Source organism: Bombus pascuorum, chromosome 6 (assembly GCF_905332965.1).
Source record: "Bombus pascuorum chromosome 6, iyBomPasc1.1, whole genome shotgun sequence".
Taxonomy (NCBI): domain Eukaryota; kingdom Metazoa; phylum Arthropoda; class Insecta; order Hymenoptera; family Apidae; genus Bombus; species Bombus pascuorum.
In genome coordinates this window covers 11,726,066-11,744,203 of record NC_083493.1, presented here as the reverse complement: position 1 = coordinate 11,744,203, position 18,138 = coordinate 11,726,066, and the positions used below count along the sequence as shown (strand labels likewise).

Genomic DNA, 18,138 nt, shown 5'->3' with positions numbered 1-18,138 from the left:
GAGAAATTGAACGAACGAAAAAAAGAGACGCATCTTCGCGAAAGAAAGAAACTTTATTATACAGCACTTTACAAACTGCCTAGTAATAGATCGATTAAAGGAAAAGTATGTAATGAAATTTACATTTTTTTGAAGAACTGGTGATCACATGACACTATTCATTAGCAATCAAGCGTTCTTGGTAATGTAATTATTTAATAACATTAGTTATAATTAAACGGCTTGCACCATCTAGTGGTTTTTCGAGTAACTGATCTTATCAGAAGAAGTAAAGTTTCACTTTGACATTCAACAAGTCATTTTAATCTTTTTATACTGTTTTTTCTTCTTTTTTTTAAAAAAACGATATCTTTCTTCGTTATATGTCTTTTTTAATTCTTTGCAAACCGGTCTTTCTTGAATAACGATAAAATATCATTTGAACATTTTTCGCTAACTCAAAAACGATGTTCCTGTTATTATACACCCCTGAGAGGGTGCTTGGCAACCGGAAACATCAACAAGAAAGAATAACGGTGCCACACGGACAGCTAGTAGAGCTATATAGGGTGGCAGATGTGTTTCTCAAATGTCGCCGCTGAACCTCATCGACAGTTACATTGGGAAAGTGTTTTCCTCTCCGTGGATCCTAAAGATCATCTGCGTGGACGGTGAGGAAGACACGGATGTGAACGTTGCCAACTTCCGGAAAAATCTCGGATCCATTGAGCGTAACTTTCTATAAATGATTAATAAATAGTGAGTTTCGCACTAACCTTTATACTTAGATGTCAATCGATGAAAAGAATCTTAAACAACAAGTAGTGTATAGTTTGTAATAAAGTTTGCTCAATAAATAAAGTTTGAGAAATTGTAGACTAATTATAACGTGTATTTTTATTGTATGTCGAAAGAAATAAGAAATTAACATTTAAAGAAAAATGATAATGGTAAAAATATAACAAAATCGTATTATATTTTGAAAGGTTGTAATTATTGAAAAATAAAGCTCCATAATGGCGCATAAACTGCAACATATACCGGACGAGATAGAACTTGAGACGATAGCTATAACTGAACTTTCAAGATTGAAAAGGCAGTATAGGATAATGGAAAATGATCGAGGTGCTTGCACAGAGGATGCAAAGTTACAACTGCACAATCAAATGAACATGATTAATCGCTTGGAGTACGAAAAGGCAGAACTCGTTCTTCGTATTAAAACTGCAACTTCGAAAACGTTTGTTCGTAAAGATGAGGAAATGGAAGAAAAATTAAAGTGCATGTTAACGGCACAAGCAAAATATGACGAGATGATAAAGACGGAGAAAGAGGAAATAGCAGAGCTCGATAAAGAAATTCGCAAGGTTTATCAATTGTTGATCTTGATTTCAAGCATGAATGTTTCGATACTATTAAAATGCTTTATTTTCAGTTATCAAAAGAGGTTGAAATTTTCAAAACAAAAATTAAGACAGACACGCAACTAAAAGAAATATCTTTACAACAAAATAAAATGGTTTATATATTGGAAAATCGACTCGAAGTAGCAACGAAAAGATTCAATGATGTAGTTGCTCAAAACAAAAAGCTTCGAGAAGAAATCGAAAATATGCTGAAGGAAAGATCGCAGTTCACGATACTTTGGAATAAGTTAATTAATCAATTAAACGTCGGAAAACAAATTATCAATGATTTAATAGAGCAAGCTACCATCGCGTTCAATCAAAGGGACGAAGAATTGAACAAGATTCAAGCTCTTCGTGAGAGGTAGGCTCTTAAAGAATCTTTTATCTTGAATATTAGTATAAAATGAAACTACACAGAAACGTACTTAGTATTGTTGCCACAAGTTTCACGACACTCTTTACCAACGAATAGCTGCGAAAGTTGAAAAGATTGGATCGTTGTCCCCATAACTCTAAGGATTACATTAATGACCTGAAAGTTATTCGTATTTCACGTAGAACGAATTATCCATCGTTGAATTAGAAACTCGGAACCAAGAGTAACGATCGGAAATCAATGACGCGTGATAACATCCGGTGATCTCGCTTCTACATCGGTTATCCAATATTTTATTTGTTGGATCATTAATTGACTTACACTTCTGTTGCTTCCGGTGACGGTGTACGATCTTTCGAACAGAAATGAACATTGAAATATTATTTTCTTTAAAGGGGGCTAAGAGATCTAAAGGCTCACGTGTCAGAAATGTGCGAATTACAAAGGACAATGGACAATGAAATGAAATTGCAAGAATTTCTTGGTGTAAAAGGACAATATCGCGAAATGGGTGATTTGAATGCAAAACGTGCAGCTGAAAGGAAAGCGAAAATAGAAGAGAAACAAGATAAGATCGAGAATTATAAAAATATCTTACAATTGATTAAAGAATTCACCGGTATTTGCGTTTTCTTTATCTTCCACATATATCGCGATACAACACGAAACATAATATTAATATTATAATAACATTAAAATAATATTAAAATTCAAAAGTAGTACATTTTTGTAATGAATAATCATTTTCGTAGGCGTGCACGACATCAATAAGCTCATAGCGCACTTTATCAAGCAAGAAGAAGAAAACTTTGCTTTATTCAGTTACGTGAACGAATTAAACGATGAACTGGAAGGTCTCCAGTCGAGGATGGCTCAGTTGACAATAGCTATACAAGACGCACGAATTATGAACGAAGTTACTGATCAAGAACAGGCCGAAACATTGGAGAAACTCAAACGAGAACTTGAAGAACAAACCGCTCTCGCTGATGCGGCTGAAGAAAATCTGATACAGGTGATATCTTACTAATTTCATCGAATATCAGAGAATCCAAATCTACGGGATCAAACCACGACGTTGAATTTCCTTAAAAATTAAATATTTCTGTTTAAATGAGTAACTTTATTATTTGTTTCAGTGTGATGATGTAATAGAGAAATTGTTAAAAGGAATAGATTCTCTCTTTAAAGCAATTCGTTGTGACAATTCTCCGATCTTGCAACTGTTAGGTGATAATGAACAGATAACAACGTGCAATGTCATGCTATACTTAGAGATCATTGAAAAACGTATTACTCAGATGTTCCACAAAGTATATTGGCTAGATAAAGCTACCAAAACGCAACAATTGCGTCTTGACGAAGAAAGAAGACCCAGATTGAAAGTGCCTCCTATTGAATATATTGCCCCTACCCAACCCTGTGCCTTGTAAGTCCTTCGATTGCATCTACCTCCATCTACTCCTCCTTCCTTTCTTATCCTTGCCTATTTCCAATATTTTTGAATTTTTCTTATCACTTTGTTTTCGTTTAGCTTCTTTGCGTATAATGTTTATAATGATTATTTATTGAGAAAATTAAATCGTATAGATGTATCGAAAAAGAAGAATTACAGATCGTATCCGAAGGTTTAGAACAACCATTAACGCGCGATGAAGCTACTAAAAAGTTAAAACAAAGACTCGAAGAAGATTACTCGGAACTCCTGCATAATATATCTGGTTGTCATTTACCGGCAGCTAGAAAAATCATACAGAAACGATATCAATAAATGGTAACAGAAAGCCTGTAAATTGAATACACAATCATTAACATTTACGAAGTACAAGGTAATTGACCGAATCCTCGACGTAATTGTGCGACTCGTAAAACTGTTCTGCCACAAATTTTCAATCCAATTTTTAGTAACAGATACAGTAATAAGATACTTATCAGTATTATATATATATTTAATTTCTTTAGAATATTTATTTACAGTAGCTGGACAAGTAATTTCAAGTAAAACGATTCTCTTATTTCGCTGCGCGTTTTTTTGCAACTCTTATGATTCGTTTTAATTCAAGAATGGTTCGTTTAATATGATCTAACTGTTGCTCGACGTCATCTTTGCTTACAGTCACGGGAATATCCTTTCTCTTGCAGATCTGTTGATATAGATTCCAGCAACACGTTTTTACTTGCATGTGCTCCAAATTTTTCTCCGCTGCAGTTACTTTTATTTCAGCCACGATTGTTTCCCATTTACGAGCTTGTACTTCTGCCCAATCGCGTCTTGCTTGTAGTTGCGCTAATTTATTATTCAAGCCCATAATTTTTTGCGACTTTGACTCTGTCATATGATGCTATAAAAAAAGAGATACGCATCCTTTCCATTGTACAATTATAAATGGAAAACTAATAAAATATATCTTAAGAAAATTACCATTTCTGTTCCCCTTTCTTCTAATATCTCGAGATTTTTATCCTGATGCTCGGACAAAATCGTTCGTGCTTCGATTAAAGTTTCGTAACGATTAAAAATCTCAGAAATCGAATGAAATTCGCCTGTTTCGACAATAACCCTGTCTAAATAATCATGATATTTTTTATATTCTTTTACATATTTCTTCATTCTATCTCGAACATCATTCATGTAACTTAATTTTTCTTCGAATTCTTTTATCTGAAACATATGTTCTCTGCTTAATAAAAAATTACGTAAATAATTTTTTTTATTAATTTTATTGTGATATGTTACTTCTTCCATCCTACTTGATTGACGATCGCGTTCTTCTTTAATTTTGCTATCCGCGCGATCGCGTTTTTCTTGATTTTCCCTCACGAATCTGTTGAATTTTATAAATGATTCTCGGAGGAATAATTCCTGACGTCTCATCTCGTCCCATTGCTCGTCCATGAATTTCCGCTTTTTCTCTTGTTCGACCCATTTTGCACGTAATCTCTCTTCGGTTTTTGCTAACTCACAACGCGCTCTAACTACTTCTAATGCCGGGTAAACTCTTGGCTTATCCCATTCAGGATACTTTCTAATACATAAAAGACAAAACTCACATATCTTTGAAGATGTTAGCTTTTTTTTTTAATTATATAAAGAAAAAGCATAAAAATAAGATACTTTGACAACCTTTTTCATAAAATTTTACATCAGTTTCCTAATTGTTATCGAACTGAAAATAAAAGAATGCAAAGAATATACTCGTAATGTATCGCAGATTGATTATATGAAATAGTTTCTTTGTTACATTACTTAACATCACGATCTTTTTGCTTCGAGAAGAAGTATTCCGTAACAGCTTCTTGCGGGTCTGTTGTAATAACAGCTCGTCGAATAAAATTTTTTACTTCTTCTTGTATGGTAGCCATCTTAATTTAGTACAAAGTGATATCAATAAAAATGAATGTTTTAATACGATTTTCACTAAATTTTTGATATTCCACGAGAAGATGTTAATTGTATGTATAATCCATTGATCAAACAATTTGAAATACAGGTTTGTTTCTTTACTAGCCAAAAATCCCTAGATTTTTTATGTAGCATAGTTTAATTGAACATACATCTGGACCATGGACAATGTATTAGATGTAACAAGTTCAATGACAGGTAAATACAATTAGAAAAATTGTATTTAAAATAATTAAACGTATTTTATTTATTTTACATTTTTACAAAGAGTCAATTACAGTAATGTGGAAAATCACTGTACGCTATAAAGGAATGGGAAATAAGTATTTTCAGATATTTATTGTATAATATGCAAATTTTACGAGTGAACTTCTTGCCCTAAGAGTGAAAGTTGTTTAAGTAACTGTTTTGCATTAATAAATGTTGTAGAACCATACGTGATTCGTTTATTGACCCCAGCCCCACTTTTTTGTTTTACATAGTCCACTAGGTTTTGATATTCTATGTAATTTCCGCCACCAACAATAAAAACAATTACATCTTGGAATGTTGGCCTGTTCTTTGGCATTTGTTCTGTAGGCTTTAAAAGCTTTGGATCTAAGTAACAATAATCATCTGCTTGTGATGATTGCCTTGATTCCATTAATTCATCAACTATTTTTGTAACTGGTAAATTATGCTTCTTAACAACCAAATTTTTTACTCCCTCCATTACAAAAGATGATCCTTGGTTCATTAATTTTGAGAACATACTAACTGTTTTAGTACCACCACCTTCGTAATTATTTTGGATTTCTGCTATTCGGGTGTAACTTCTTAATCGTTTTATGTATATCAGAGGATTTAAGTCACACCCAGCAGCAAATAATGCTGTCTCTAGTTTACTATATTCACTGTCTGACATATTTGTACAAATATAATATATAATAGCAAGACGTAATTTATCTTCTGGAGTACCACAGTCTGGATCACTTATTGTTTCTAATACGCTTCTATCTAATGTTTGCCTGCTCATTATTTTCTCTTCTAATTCAAAAAATGTGTCGAGTCTCCTGGACTTTATAAAATTCAGAATACCTGTTGCAATTGATGTATGCATATCAATCAATCGTTTCATTTCTAAGAGTTGTGGTAGATTATTAACAGCATTTGTCAAACGTGCTGTATTATTGGAAACCATTGATAATGCTACTTCACTATCATTATCAATACCCATAGATGATTTGAGCTTTTTAACATCATCTTCAAAAGTACGATACTGTTCCAACTCTTCTTGTATAGCTTCAGCTACTCTAGGGAATGGACTACCTTTATGTTGACACCAAAATCTATCTCTGTTATCTAGTTCATAAGCTCTAGTCTTTGAACGTGTTCCTCCTGCAGGAGATCTTCCCACATTTTCCTCCACAACAAGTCTATTCAATGTCATTTCTAATACATCATGCGCCAATGCTTGATAGGTCCATGTATGATGTAATGGTGTTGCCATATCTATGTTACGATCCAATATAATTAAAAGTGGTCTTTGAAAACTATAATGACCAGTTGTTTCACTTTCAAATAAATTATTTCTTGTATCCCAAACATTTTCCCTTAGTTTTTTATCAATCATTTTAGCAACCATTTCTGCAGCATTCCCTCTTGGACATCTTATAACCGGTACAGTGCCCAATGTAACAAACACAGAGAAAAGACAATCAACTATAATTTCCATTACAGATTCCATTTCAGTGTCTTTTACTTCACCCCGATTAATTGCATGATACGATATGACATCACTATTTTGATGTCTCAGGATAAATAAATCATCCTCCAATGATATAAAATTCAAATATTGATCAAATACTTTGTGAATATTTGACACTACACCTCCAAGCAATGCAGCAGCTGCTAAATCTTCCATCTTCTGCCTGGTTATTGGTGATATAAAATTCAAATGATAAATATCATATAACCCATTTTGCAAATCTTGACCAATTCTACCAAGATTTTCATCTGTAGGTGCACAAAAGTAAATAGCTGGTACTTCAGGAATAGAATCCCTGTCAGAATGTAATTGCATATGGAGTGTAATACCAAGTTCTCTGAGCTCTTTTACAGATATTAACGGTGAAATAATATCCTGTCCAAGTCTATCATAAATTAAAACTTTCCACACTGGTATTGCTTCTTCTAATTTTTTTTCCGGTTGATTCAGATTTAACATCAGTTTTAAGGCATTTATTTGCCTATCACGAAGGCTCATCATGGTTAACTCGTTTATTGAGGTCTTTATTTTTTAAAACTTTCCTCACTTTAATAAATATTTTAAATTTTATAGATGAAAAGATATCTTTCAACTCTCTATGATTAATATTTTGTGATTATATAAAAAAATAAAAGATTTAAAACACTATAATATAAATAAATATGTCAATATTCGATTCTTAACTCTAAATTGTCAAAAAATACCCATACAATATAATACTACTAGAACTTAACGCTGTAATATGGAACACATCAATAGTCCTCTGAAATGATGCAAAATCTCTAGATCATTGCTGATATCTTATGTGAAATATAATTAAAAATTGTACAATTATAATATCTTTAAAAAATATATACTTTTATGTTCTATAATACTATGTAAAAATAGGGAAGCATTTTTTAAATTTATACATAACCAGATGTAACATAACATTATATGAAATGATGTGAGATTTTTTGTGGCTCTTATTGGTAGCATTGACCGGCAACAAAATGGCGACCTCATTTTACTGGGAAAGTAAAATCAAAGAAAAGTTCGATGTTAACATTAGACTATTGTGCGTGACATGTAAATAATAAACGAGATTGTGTTTATATAATATTAAAGGAACTAGTTTGACCTTCAAAGGACAATATACATTGAATATTCGATGAGATTTCGGTGATACGTTTCTGACAGCATGTCTGCAATGGCCGATGATTCTACTTCTCTGCCAAAAAGGCGTCAATTGGTAAACAAACCTAGCATAACTTTTTCATTTAACATTAATTCCAATTGTTCTATATGAAGTTTGTAAAATTTTGCTAAAAAAATCATATTTGTCATGAATTTTATTGTAGCGAGAAAGAACTCGAAAGTTATATACAGACGACTGGACCATAGGCGATGAGGAAATCGAGGGTCGTAGGACTTTCCAACTCGATGAAAAAATCGAGTGTGAAAGATACAACCTTAACAATTTCACTGGGTTATTCCGTGAAATGGCAGGTTCTGAATTCAATTTAGCATACCTGCAAAAGCATGGTCTGAGCATACCGTTGCTCTTTAGGGATAAATCTGGATTGGGATTAAGAGTCCCCAGTACAAATTTTACTGTGAATGATGTCAGGACTTGTGTTGGTATGTTTGATTTAATTAGACATATTTTATTTAATATCCAGAATATTCAAAAATATTCATTGACAATGTTTGTCAGGTTCAAAAAGGATATTGGATGTAATGGATGTTAATACACAAAAGAATGAAGATATGACAATGAAAGAATGGCAGAAATATTATGAAGATCCCAACAAAGAGCGGTTGTTAAATGTAATTTCATTAGAGTTCAGTCATACCAAGTTAGAAAATTATGTACAATCACCTGAAATAGTGCGACAGGTTGATTGGGTAGATGTTGTATGGCCAAGACACCTAAAAGAAGCACAAGTGGAATCTACAAATCTGTTGGAAGATATGATGTATCCAAAAGTGCAGAAGTATTGTCTCATGTCTGTAAAGGGTTGTTACACAGACTTTCATGTTGATTTTGGTGGAACCAGTGTTTGGTATCACATTTTAAGAGGTGGTAAAATATTTTGGCTTATTCCTCCTACTGAAAAGAATTTGACTCTTTACCAAGAATGGGTATTAAGTGGTAAACAGTCTGATGTATTCTTTGGAGACATGGTAGACAGATGTGGTAGGATAACTTTAACAGCTGGCATGACTTTGTTCATTCCAACTGGTTGGATTCATGCTGTGTATACTCCTCAAGACTCTTTAGTATTTGGTGGAAACTTTTTACACAGTTTTGGTATTGAAAAACAATTAAAAGTTGCACAAGTAGAAGAACATACAAAAGTGCCACAAAAATTCAGATATCCATTTTTCACCGAAATGTTATGGTACGATGAACTATTTAAGAAATTCAAAAGAAATCTGTTATATTATCTATACAGCGATTTTTTATTATTTATTACAGGTATGTTTTGGAGAGATATGTTCATGTTCTTCTAGGCAGAAGTCACTTGGACATTACTGAATCACAACGTCAACATTCAGTACCACAACACCATCAACATGTACATTTAACACCATTTGAATTGCATGGTTTAAAAGCAATAGTGATGTATCTACATTCACTACCTTCTACGAAGAAGAATGTGCCTGAGCTAATTCGTGATCCGGTTGCCTTAATTCATGATGTTCGATGTCTAGTAGAACAACATAGACATGATAATCCAGAAGCAGCTGTAACAGGAAATGCTGTTTTACCACCTCCACCTCCCTTGACAATTGCTGAAAGAGTATGTATAAAATGTTAAATTTTATTAATAATGTTTGTTTCTTACATCATATTTACACATATCTTATGGCATTACTGGCATAATAGGAACGCTTGAGGATAACTAAGAAAAGTTTTACAAAGATTCAGAGACATCACTCGCAAGAAAAGTCTGAAAGAGCTTTTCCGCGACGAAGACGTACTAGATGTAAGAAGTGCGAAGCATGTACAAGAACTGATTGTGGAGAATGTATGTACTGTCAAGATATGGTAAAATTTGGTGGAAGTGGTCGTGCCAAACAAACGTGCTTAATGAGACAATGTTTGAGGCCTATGCTTCCAGTTACTGCAGCTTGTAAAGTTTGTCGATTAGATGGTTGGGGTCAACCGCCTGCACCGTTAATGGGTACTTATTTATTTTTTTATTTCTTTCGATGAATCATCAATCTATTAAGGTAATAAGTAGAGATACTTCATTTTTAATCTTCGATACAGGAAAGCCAATACCTACAGCTTCGTCAAGTTTAGTAGAATGCTCGATATGCTTCGACATTGTACATCCTGAATGTATAGGATTGGATCCACAAACCATAACCGTTAGCGACGATTTACCGAACAGTTGGGAATGTCCCGAGTGTTGTGAAAGCGGTCGAAATCTAGATTGTAGACCACGACAACCTAAGGCTCGTGCTCGAAAACTTTCCGTATCTAGCGCAGCTTCATCAGCACCCACAACAGATTCTGAAAGGGCTACCACACCAAGTAAACGTTCAAGACCCGATCCCAGCGATGTAAGTCCCCAAATGGAATCTGAAACGGTCTAAGAATACGAAATTATTCATGGTTTCTATACAAAAAATTCCAGGCATGGAATGACAGAGAACCGGCTGAGGGTGAACAGCGAACAGCTTTGCGTACACAATTAGCTGTACAATTAACTGGTTCAAGTAGTAAGTCATTGAAGAGGCCCCACGTGGTGGTTAGGCCTGTTCCACTTCCGCCTGTTCAAAGACCAGGGCCCGATTTTAATGGACAATCTTTAGCATATGACAAGACAGCATTACTTGCTATTTTTAGATTTTTAAATATAAAGGACCTGGCGAATTGTGCCTTGGTTTGCCGTACATGGGCCAGATATAGTATAGATCCTAGTTTGTGGAGAAAATTGGATATGTCTCATTCTCATCTAACAGCTTTACACTTAACTGGTATAATACGCCGCCAACCGGAAAATCTGTCCCTTGACTGGACAAATGTTACTAAAAGACAATTAGCTTGGCTATTAAGTAGATTACCACAGCTCAGAACATTATCTTTACAAGGTTGTACGTGGACTGGAGTCTGTGCTTTAAGAACATGCACTTGTCCACCACTTGTTACCTTAGATCTAAGTCATGTATCTGGACTAAATGATTCAAGTTTGAGAGAAGTGCTCAGTCCACCTACAGATTCGAGGCCTGGTCTAATCGATAAAACTTCAAGACTAAAACATCTTAAAAATTTATCTTTGGCTGGATGTGATATAACTGATGTAGCTTTGAGATATATAGTTCAACATTTACCCTATCTGGAGACATTAGATCTTTCTTCTTGTGGTAGAGTTACTGATGCTGGTGTAGCTCAATTAGCAACTCCACCAGCGCAAGCAGTGACGAACCTGGCATCATTGAATTTGGCAAACTGTAGATTACTTACGGAAGCAACATTAGATCATTTGGCGAGATGTAAAGTGCTTAAACGTTTAGATCTTAGACATACTACTCAAGTCTCAACTCAATCTGTAATTAAGTTTGCTGCAAAAAGTATTCATAATTTGCATGTAACTGATGTTAAATTGGTAGAAGAAAAGAAATTTAAAGCAGAAGTTAAAGTTACATGAAAGAATGTATTTTTTCTTTTTTTTTTCCTTCTTTTAAACTGTTACGAGGACTTTTGAAAAGTGCAATTTGGTTACCGTGTAAAACCATAAGAAATGGCAATGAACTTAGTACTGGACTTCAATTAATAATTATTTATTATCACAAAAACCCATTAACACTATATCGCATCTTCATAATATAAGAGAATGGACCTGACTAGTATAGGATTTCTATTTGATAATGTTCAGTTTTATCGATGTCACCGTGCAATCTGGGCGAAGAAAAAAAAAAAGGAAAATACTGCTTATATATGATTTAAAATGACCAAAATATTTTTTATGTTCTGCTTTTTATTATGGTAGATGCTGTCTTCCTTTATGCCTGGATAGCTCTGTGCATTCTTCAGAAGTATTTTCACGAATACAGGATATTAAATAAGTAATGCAGATTCTAAAAAAAAATATTTATAAGTGACTAATACAAACCTACACTAGTTGAATCTAAAATACGTCGAAATATATCAATGGTTAGCATTCCTAATACTAAAATTGTATAAAAGCGAAATGTTAGGTTCTACTAACCTTACCAACCAAGAAAATCATTACTCGCTTAATATTCAGTATTCTATGAAATCGAAATATAATACTTACATCGATATGGAAATTTTTACTGTCGTATTGCTGAAAATGCGAACGTTCAGTATTTATTTTGTAATTCTATGTGGATGTAAAAATACAAATGCGGGTAAAAAACACATTAACATTCATAGTCTTATAAAAAACTCAGCAGATTAATACACCGACGCTATCATTCGCCGATATATTGCTACAAAAGAAGAGGTATATTTATTTCTGCTGTGTTTGGATAGGTATCTAACATGAAGATTACTAATTCATTCAAAAGTCAGAAAAGTAAAGCAGTTTATTGACCATGTAAACTCATACCCTAATTATAAAACCGAAAACGCGCAATGAAATATATTCGATTATACTATTTCATATTACATATATAATTAACGTTATACTGAAAAACATGTATATTACACAAATGTTTTAATTTTCGACCCAAGGTAATGTTGAACGTAATGTCGAATGTTTTTATGCAAACGAATGTACATACGTAATTCCTTTTTTCTTTTTTTTTTTAATAAATTTACTTTCCCGTTTTATTTTGTTAGCGTGCATATTATGTACGTAATTTAAGAGTGATAATAATACCGAGCAATAAGAATTTAATTACCTGCACTTTCAAACTAACTCTAGCTGTATAATTAAAATATGTCACATTGTTTGTATCATCTCTGTGAAAATATCTCCTAAAGAACAGGATCTACCCGTGATTAAAATTCAGCATATTTTGTTCAATTTAGCTTTGGTGTAATCAGTTTCACTATACTCGTTATTGTCATATTGTTTATGACGAGTAAAATTTTTATAACTGGAACAAGTTTTAGAAACATTTAAAATACAAATAATGTTCTAAAACTATAACACTACTGTATATGTACATAGAATATGTAACCCATTGGAAAACAATAGTGATATTCTGATTTTTCAAATATAATTTTGAATTTTAAAAATACCGCTATCATCTCCGCTCATTTATTTTCGGCATTTTACATTCCTTTTCTAATTGTATTAGCAAAAATGTCTATGCAACAGAAAAATAGGAAAGAAAAGATGTTCAAGAAACATATAATTACGAAACAAAAATTTGATATATTTGTTAACGACGATGACTATACGCTTGTAATGTAAACTATATGCAAGTGAAATGTTTGCGACGCCAGTGTAAGAAGCATCACTAGGGATTTTATCATACGTCATGTTAGATGTAGGTAAGCGTTCTTTTCAAACTACGTTAATGCGTAGTTGCAGTTTCGTTGAAATTGTAATAAACGTAGTGATTTATGTTATTGTGTACTCTAAATAAAATATCATCGTTGAAAAAATATAGCTTGTACATTCTGGAAATAACCTGCTCGTTGATTGATTTCAATTGCCAGCGTGTAAGTGTTATATTGATTTTTTAAATTGTAAATAACCTGTATAAAAACTTGATGATCAAGTAATCGTCTTTATTAAAAAATATTTAACAACAAAATAGCAAAAAAGCAATATTCGTAATCTCATATAAACATTCCCGGCGTTCATGCGAAATATTACGATAGATGTGCATAGATGTGTTATATAGAACACATATTATATGACATGCGCCACAGGCATTGCGTCTTTTGTTTCGATCAATAAATACGGTTTGACATTTTATCTCTGGTCCGTTACACCATTCCGTGTAAGGACAGCGTAAGTATCGTTACGCGTACAACAACGTAGTAGCTCTGTACTTTGCAGTTGATTGAACAAAAATTCTATTTGTATAATTTTCTACAAGAAACATTAAGAAATAAGTGAGTGTGCGTATAATAGTTGCGTTTGATTTTTCAAACATAATATTTTTTATATTTCCAGATGTAATAATTATATGTGTATGTATACAATTGTTCATAATCATTTTTAGAAATGTTTTTTTTTTATATTAACTTAACTCTGCTAACACGAAGTCTTGGAGAGTGAAACTATTTTCCCGTTGTTTTACTAAATCATCTTTGAGTCTGTTGACTTGTGCTTTAAAAAGATAATTACCTTTTCTTAATGCAGCTAAACGTCGTGTTTTTTTTTCTTTTTGGCTTATTTATGTCAAACTATATGTACAATTAAGAGATTCTTATTTGACATGTCCTATAATAATTTGTATCACCTGTAAAGTATTTCGTTGATTTTCTAGAGATTCATCTTCATTTTCAGATTCCTTAAATTCTGATTCTTCCGATTGCGTTTCTTCTTCTTCCTCCTCTTCCTCTTCATCCTTATCGTCATCTTCAATTTCTGATATTAACATTGCAATTTTATCAACTTTTTTCTGAGGATGTTTATACTTCTTCTTTTCTTCTTTCAACAATTTTTGTTGCTGTTTAATTTGATCTTTCGTATTCGATGATTGATTAAATTCTGTTTTTCCAATCAGATTCGAAATATTGTCAAGAGATCATCAACAGAAGCTTGTCTCGTGTTTAAAGGGTGCGACGATATCGAGAGAGTTAACCAGTGCATGCTGGGACACTCTTAGAGGTACTAATCTTCAGTATTTTCGTGCTTACGGAGATTCGATAAATGTTCGTCCAAGTAACCAAAATTTTCATCGCAGACTCTTAAAAATGAGCGAAAATAGCGAGAAGGTCTCCCAGGGAGAAGAAATTGCACAAATAGAACCGAAACCGCTGCGCTATCCTCCGTATCCAGGATATTCGTACCACGAACCTGGAAGGCCTGTTTCCAAGTATTCGGCTCGTTATGCTCATCAAAGTTTAGAAAATACTAACATGAGAACTAACGAATCTGACGACAATCCATCAAATAGTTCGTCTCCTGCTTCTGGTTCACCAAACAAAGAAACTCCTACTTGTGTAGAGGATAAAGAGACCGCAACAGAACTAGATATCATGGAAAACGATTTTGAAAATGACACATTAAGTGGAAGTCGTCCATTCAGCCCAAAAGATGAACAATCCGAGAACCTTACGGAACAGGATGATATTTCCAATCAAAAAATCGATCAAGATAACGTGGATACATGTAAGGTAGAAAGCTCGATAAATAAATATAATAACGACAGAGATCAAAACACAGAAGAGAAGGATACTCAGGAATTCGAAATTGAGAAAACCATACCCTGGTTGCGAATGATTCCCGAGGACAAGAATCTCTCGAGGCAGATGTTCCTTTACTTGACCCACACGGAACTGAAATCTAAGATCGAGGACATACAGAAGAAAGAGACCCAGGCGTGTAACAAGCAGTGTTGGGACGAGGCTCTGCGGTTGAGGGACATGAAGAACAGGCTGGAACTAATTCGCGAAAAGAGGATGTATCATACCGAAAACATCGATTTGGACGAAGAATCGAGAAAGACTGGATTCGTCAACATCGATAAGAGGGAAGCGGAACTTCTTCAACGAGAGAAAGTCTGTACGGATTCATCAATGTACAGGTAAATTTTAACAAATTACAATAGTAAATTCATTTGATTGTTGGAAATGTTATTTCATAACCGTTGGTGACGAACGAGATTATTCGACTATAATATACATAAAATTATATATCAACGAATAGAACTTAAAAATGCTTATCTGCAAATGTATTGTAAGTTCCTTTAATGTTCATCTGCTGATCATATTTGATACAATATCGGTATGTGACCGTGAACGATGTTAAGGGTCTAGGACGACGAATAGCATCTCTCGAATTCGTCGAGATTCGTCAAAGTTGCAACCGAAAGCCGTGACTCATTCATGTCTCTCTCTCTCTTTCTCTCTTGATGTGCACTAACCGCTTACACGCATCGAGTGTTTCGTAAATACGTGCCAAGGCGTTCGTCATCCTGTACGCCTTACGTTCGATAGATCGCAAATAGGTGGTCTACGATGGAGTCTCTAACGCTAAAGACGCGAATGGTACAAGGATAGATGAGTGAAAACATAATAAAAAAGAATTGAGAAGTTGAGTTATAAGTAATCCTGGATCATAAGGATGATGAAAAGTACTAGAATTATTTTATTGTAATTTTCTATTAATCTTTAATAATCTTCGTTTTTGTATATATTATTTTAGTGAAGATGCAAAGGCCATGTGGAAGAAATGGGTGCACGAAGATGAACGATCCACCATCAAGGACGCTCTAATGCGAAGGGAAGATTTGATGAACAGATTGGAAGAAGAATGGCAGCGCCTAGCAGTTCATGAGAAAGAAAAGATCTCAAAATCGTACCAGATTATAATGAATGATTCTACTCTGCAAGAGCTGCCCAAACTCGCTGCAACCGTTCACGGCTAGAATGAAACGGTTTCCAGTTTCTTGAGTTAGACCGTAAATCGTATTTCACATTTACTCGTAGTTCATGATTTTCTGCCCACAGTGTCAGATACTGTTGGATGTATTTGAAGAAAATTTAGAGATCTATTTTAATTATAGTAAACTATAGATAAAAAATAAAAATACAAAAAAATAAGAAAAATAAATACAAAAAGGAAAGAGATATGTCTAACAGTTTACAACTGTTGAAAGTATTACATATATCAAAAATGTTCCTAATGATATCGTGCATTTTTTAATATTTTAAATGATTGTTTGTAAAATTGAACACTATAGAACCATTACTTACTTGTAAAAGTTACATATGTAATTAATGGATTTTTATTTCCGTTTTAGCATTCTAGTCATTTTGTGTTGACAATATCACGTTATTGTTGTTACCTATTTCACTTTACCTTCAATTCCAATTATTTTTTTACAAATGTTAATAACGATATTTTACTAATGAGATTACTGGACGTTGCATTAGTGCCTTGGAAAAAATTTTCACGAATACAGGATATTAAATAAGTAATGCAGATTCTAAAAAAAAACATAAGTGACTAATAGAAACCTACACTAGTTGAGTCTAAAATACGTCGAAATATATCAATGGTTAACATTCCTACTACTAAAATTGTATAAAAACGAAATATCAGGTTCTACTAACCTTGCCAACCAAGAAAATCATTACTCGCTTAATATTCGGTATTCTATGAAGTTGAAATGCATTACTTGCATTGATATGAAAGATTTTATTGTCGTGTTGCTGAAAATGTGATCGTTCAGTATTTATTTTGCAAGTTTAAATGTAAATATATGTAAAATATGTAATATAGATGGAAATAAAATATGGATGCAAAAATATGGATGTGGATGAAAAAACAAATATTAACATTTTTAGTCTTATGAAAGACTCAGCAGATTAATACACCGACGCTATCATTCGCCTATATATTGCTACAAAAGAAGAGGTATATTTATTTCTGCTGTATTTGGATAGGTATCCAACATGAAGATTACTAATTCATTCAAAAGTCAGAAAAGTAAAGCAGTTTATTGACCATGTAAACTCATACCCTAATTATAAAATGTTTTAATTTTCGACCCAAGCTATGTCGAACGTAATGTCGAATGTTTTTATGTAAACGAATGTACATACGTGATTTTTTTTTTTTTTTTTTTAATAAATTTACTTTCCCGCTTTATTTTGTTAGCGTGCTTGTTAAGTACGTAATTTAAGAGTGATAATAATACCGAGCAATAAGAATTTAATTACCTGCACTTTCAAACTGACTGTAGCTGTATAATTAAGTACGTCACATTTTTTTGTATCATTTCTGTGAAAATATCTCCTAAAGAACACGATCTACTCGTGATTAGAATTCAGCATATTTTTTCAATTTAGTTTCTGTATAATCAGTTTCATTATACTCGATATTGTCATATTGTTTATGACGAGTAAAATTTTTATAACTGGAACAGGTTTTAGGAGCATTTAAGATACAAATAATGTTCTAAAACTATAACACTACTGTATATGTACATAGAATATGTAACCCATTGTAAAACAATAATGATATTCTGATTTTTCAAATATAATTTTGAATTTTAAAAATACCGCCATCATCTCCGCTCATTTATTCGACATTTTTGTCGGCATTTCGCATTCCTTTTCTAATTGTATTAGCTA

At 33.1% G+C, this 18,138-nt stretch overlaps 4 protein-coding genes across 5 annotated transcripts; 2 read left to right on the top strand and 2 right to left on the bottom strand.

The window, feature by feature from the left end:
- Nucleotides 1-538: 538 nt before the first annotated feature.
- Nucleotides 539-4,185, top strand: LOC132908397 (coiled-coil domain-containing protein 63-like). The gene is made up of 7 exons (XM_060962388.1): nt 539-738; nt 966-1,346; nt 1,415-1,749; nt 2,160-2,383; nt 2,517-2,779; nt 2,904-3,193; nt 3,355-4,185. Exons 2-7 carry the CDS (start codon nt 996-998, stop codon nt 3,533-3,535), a joined length of 1,644 nt encoding a protein of 547 aa, XP_060818371.1. The 5' UTR covers nt 539-738; nt 966-995; the 3' UTR covers nt 3,536-4,185.
- Nucleotides 3,703-5,275, bottom strand: LOC132908398 (coiled-coil domain-containing protein 42 homolog). Its single transcript, XM_060962389.1, has 4 exons — nt 5,012-5,275; nt 4,502-4,790; nt 4,187-4,426; nt 3,703-4,106 (listed from the first exon to the last, which is right to left on the bottom strand). The coding sequence occupies exons 1-4, from the start codon at nt 5,125-5,127 to the stop codon at nt 3,777-3,779; spliced, it is 975 nt and encodes a 324-aa protein (XP_060818372.1). The 5' UTR covers nt 5,128-5,275; the 3' UTR covers nt 3,703-3,776.
- Nucleotides 5,276-5,384: 109 nt separating this feature from the next.
- LOC132908370 (protein sly1 homolog) lies at nt 5,385-7,773 on the bottom strand. The gene has a single exon (XM_060962351.1). The coding sequence runs from the start codon at nt 7,413-7,415 to the stop codon at nt 5,526-5,528; it is 1,890 nt and encodes a 629-aa protein (XP_060818334.1). The 5' UTR covers nt 7,416-7,773; the 3' UTR covers nt 5,385-5,525.
- A 113-nt stretch (nt 7,774-7,886) lies between these two features.
- On the top strand, nt 7,887-17,720 carry LOC132908363 (jmjC domain-containing histone demethylation protein 1-like). Of its 2 annotated transcripts, none has more exons than XM_060962338.1 (8): nt 7,887-8,145; nt 8,255-8,534; nt 8,611-9,298; nt 9,376-9,700; nt 9,787-10,084; nt 10,174-10,469; nt 10,544-12,606; nt 17,559-17,720. In XM_060962338.1, the coding sequence occupies exons 1-7, from the start codon at nt 8,095-8,097 to the stop codon at nt 11,555-11,557; spliced, it is 2,952 nt and encodes a 983-aa protein (XP_060818321.1). In that variant the 5' UTR covers nt 7,887-8,094; the 3' UTR covers nt 11,558-12,606; nt 17,559-17,720. The 2 variants fall into 2 exon arrangements, with proteins under 2 accessions (XP_060818321.1, XP_060818322.1); XM_060962339.1 differs by lacking the exon at nt 17,559-17,720 and adding an exon at nt 14,562-14,772 and having other exon boundaries at nt 10,544-13,374.
- The last annotated feature ends 418 nt before the right edge of the window (nt 17,721-18,138 follow it).

Bases quoted from the DNA above. Each gene is read 5' to 3' on its own strand.
- LOC132908397 (XM_060962388.1), top strand. From the start codon at position 996: ATGGCGCATAAACTGCAACATATACCGGACGAGATAGAACTTGAGACG. The intron at 1,347-1,414 runs GTTTATCAATTG...CTTTATTTTCAG, and splicing joins TCGATAAAGAAATTCGCAAG to TTATCAAAAGAGGTTGAAAT. The intron at 2,384-2,516 runs GTATTTGCGTTT...TCATTTTCGTAG, and splicing joins ATTGATTAAAGAATTCACCG to GCGTGCACGACATCAATAAG.
- LOC132908398 (XM_060962389.1), bottom strand. From the start codon at position 5,127: ATGGCTACCATACAAGAAGAAGTAAAAAATTTTATTCGACGAGCTGTT. The intron at 4,791-5,011 runs GTAATGTAACAA...TTTATGTATTAG, and splicing joins CAAAAAGATCGTGATGTTAA to AAAGTATCCTGAATGGGATA. The intron at 4,427-4,501 runs GTAACATATCAC...CATATGTTTCAG, and splicing joins AATCAAGTAGGATGGAAGAA to ATAAAAGAATTCGAAGAAAA.
- LOC132908370 (XM_060962351.1), bottom strand. From the start codon at position 7,415: ATGATGAGCCTTCGTGATAGGCAAATAAATGCCTTAAAACTGATGTTA.
- LOC132908363 (XM_060962338.1), top strand. From the start codon at position 8,095: ATGTCTGCAATGGCCGATGATTCTACTTCTCTGCCAAAAAGGCGTCAA. The intron at 9,299-9,375 runs GTACGATGAACT...TATTTATTACAG, and splicing joins TTTTTCACCGAAATGTTATG to GTATGTTTTGGAGAGATATG. The intron at 10,085-10,173 runs GTACTTATTTAT...TCTTCGATACAG, and splicing joins ACCGCCTGCACCGTTAATGG to GAAAGCCAATACCTACAGCT.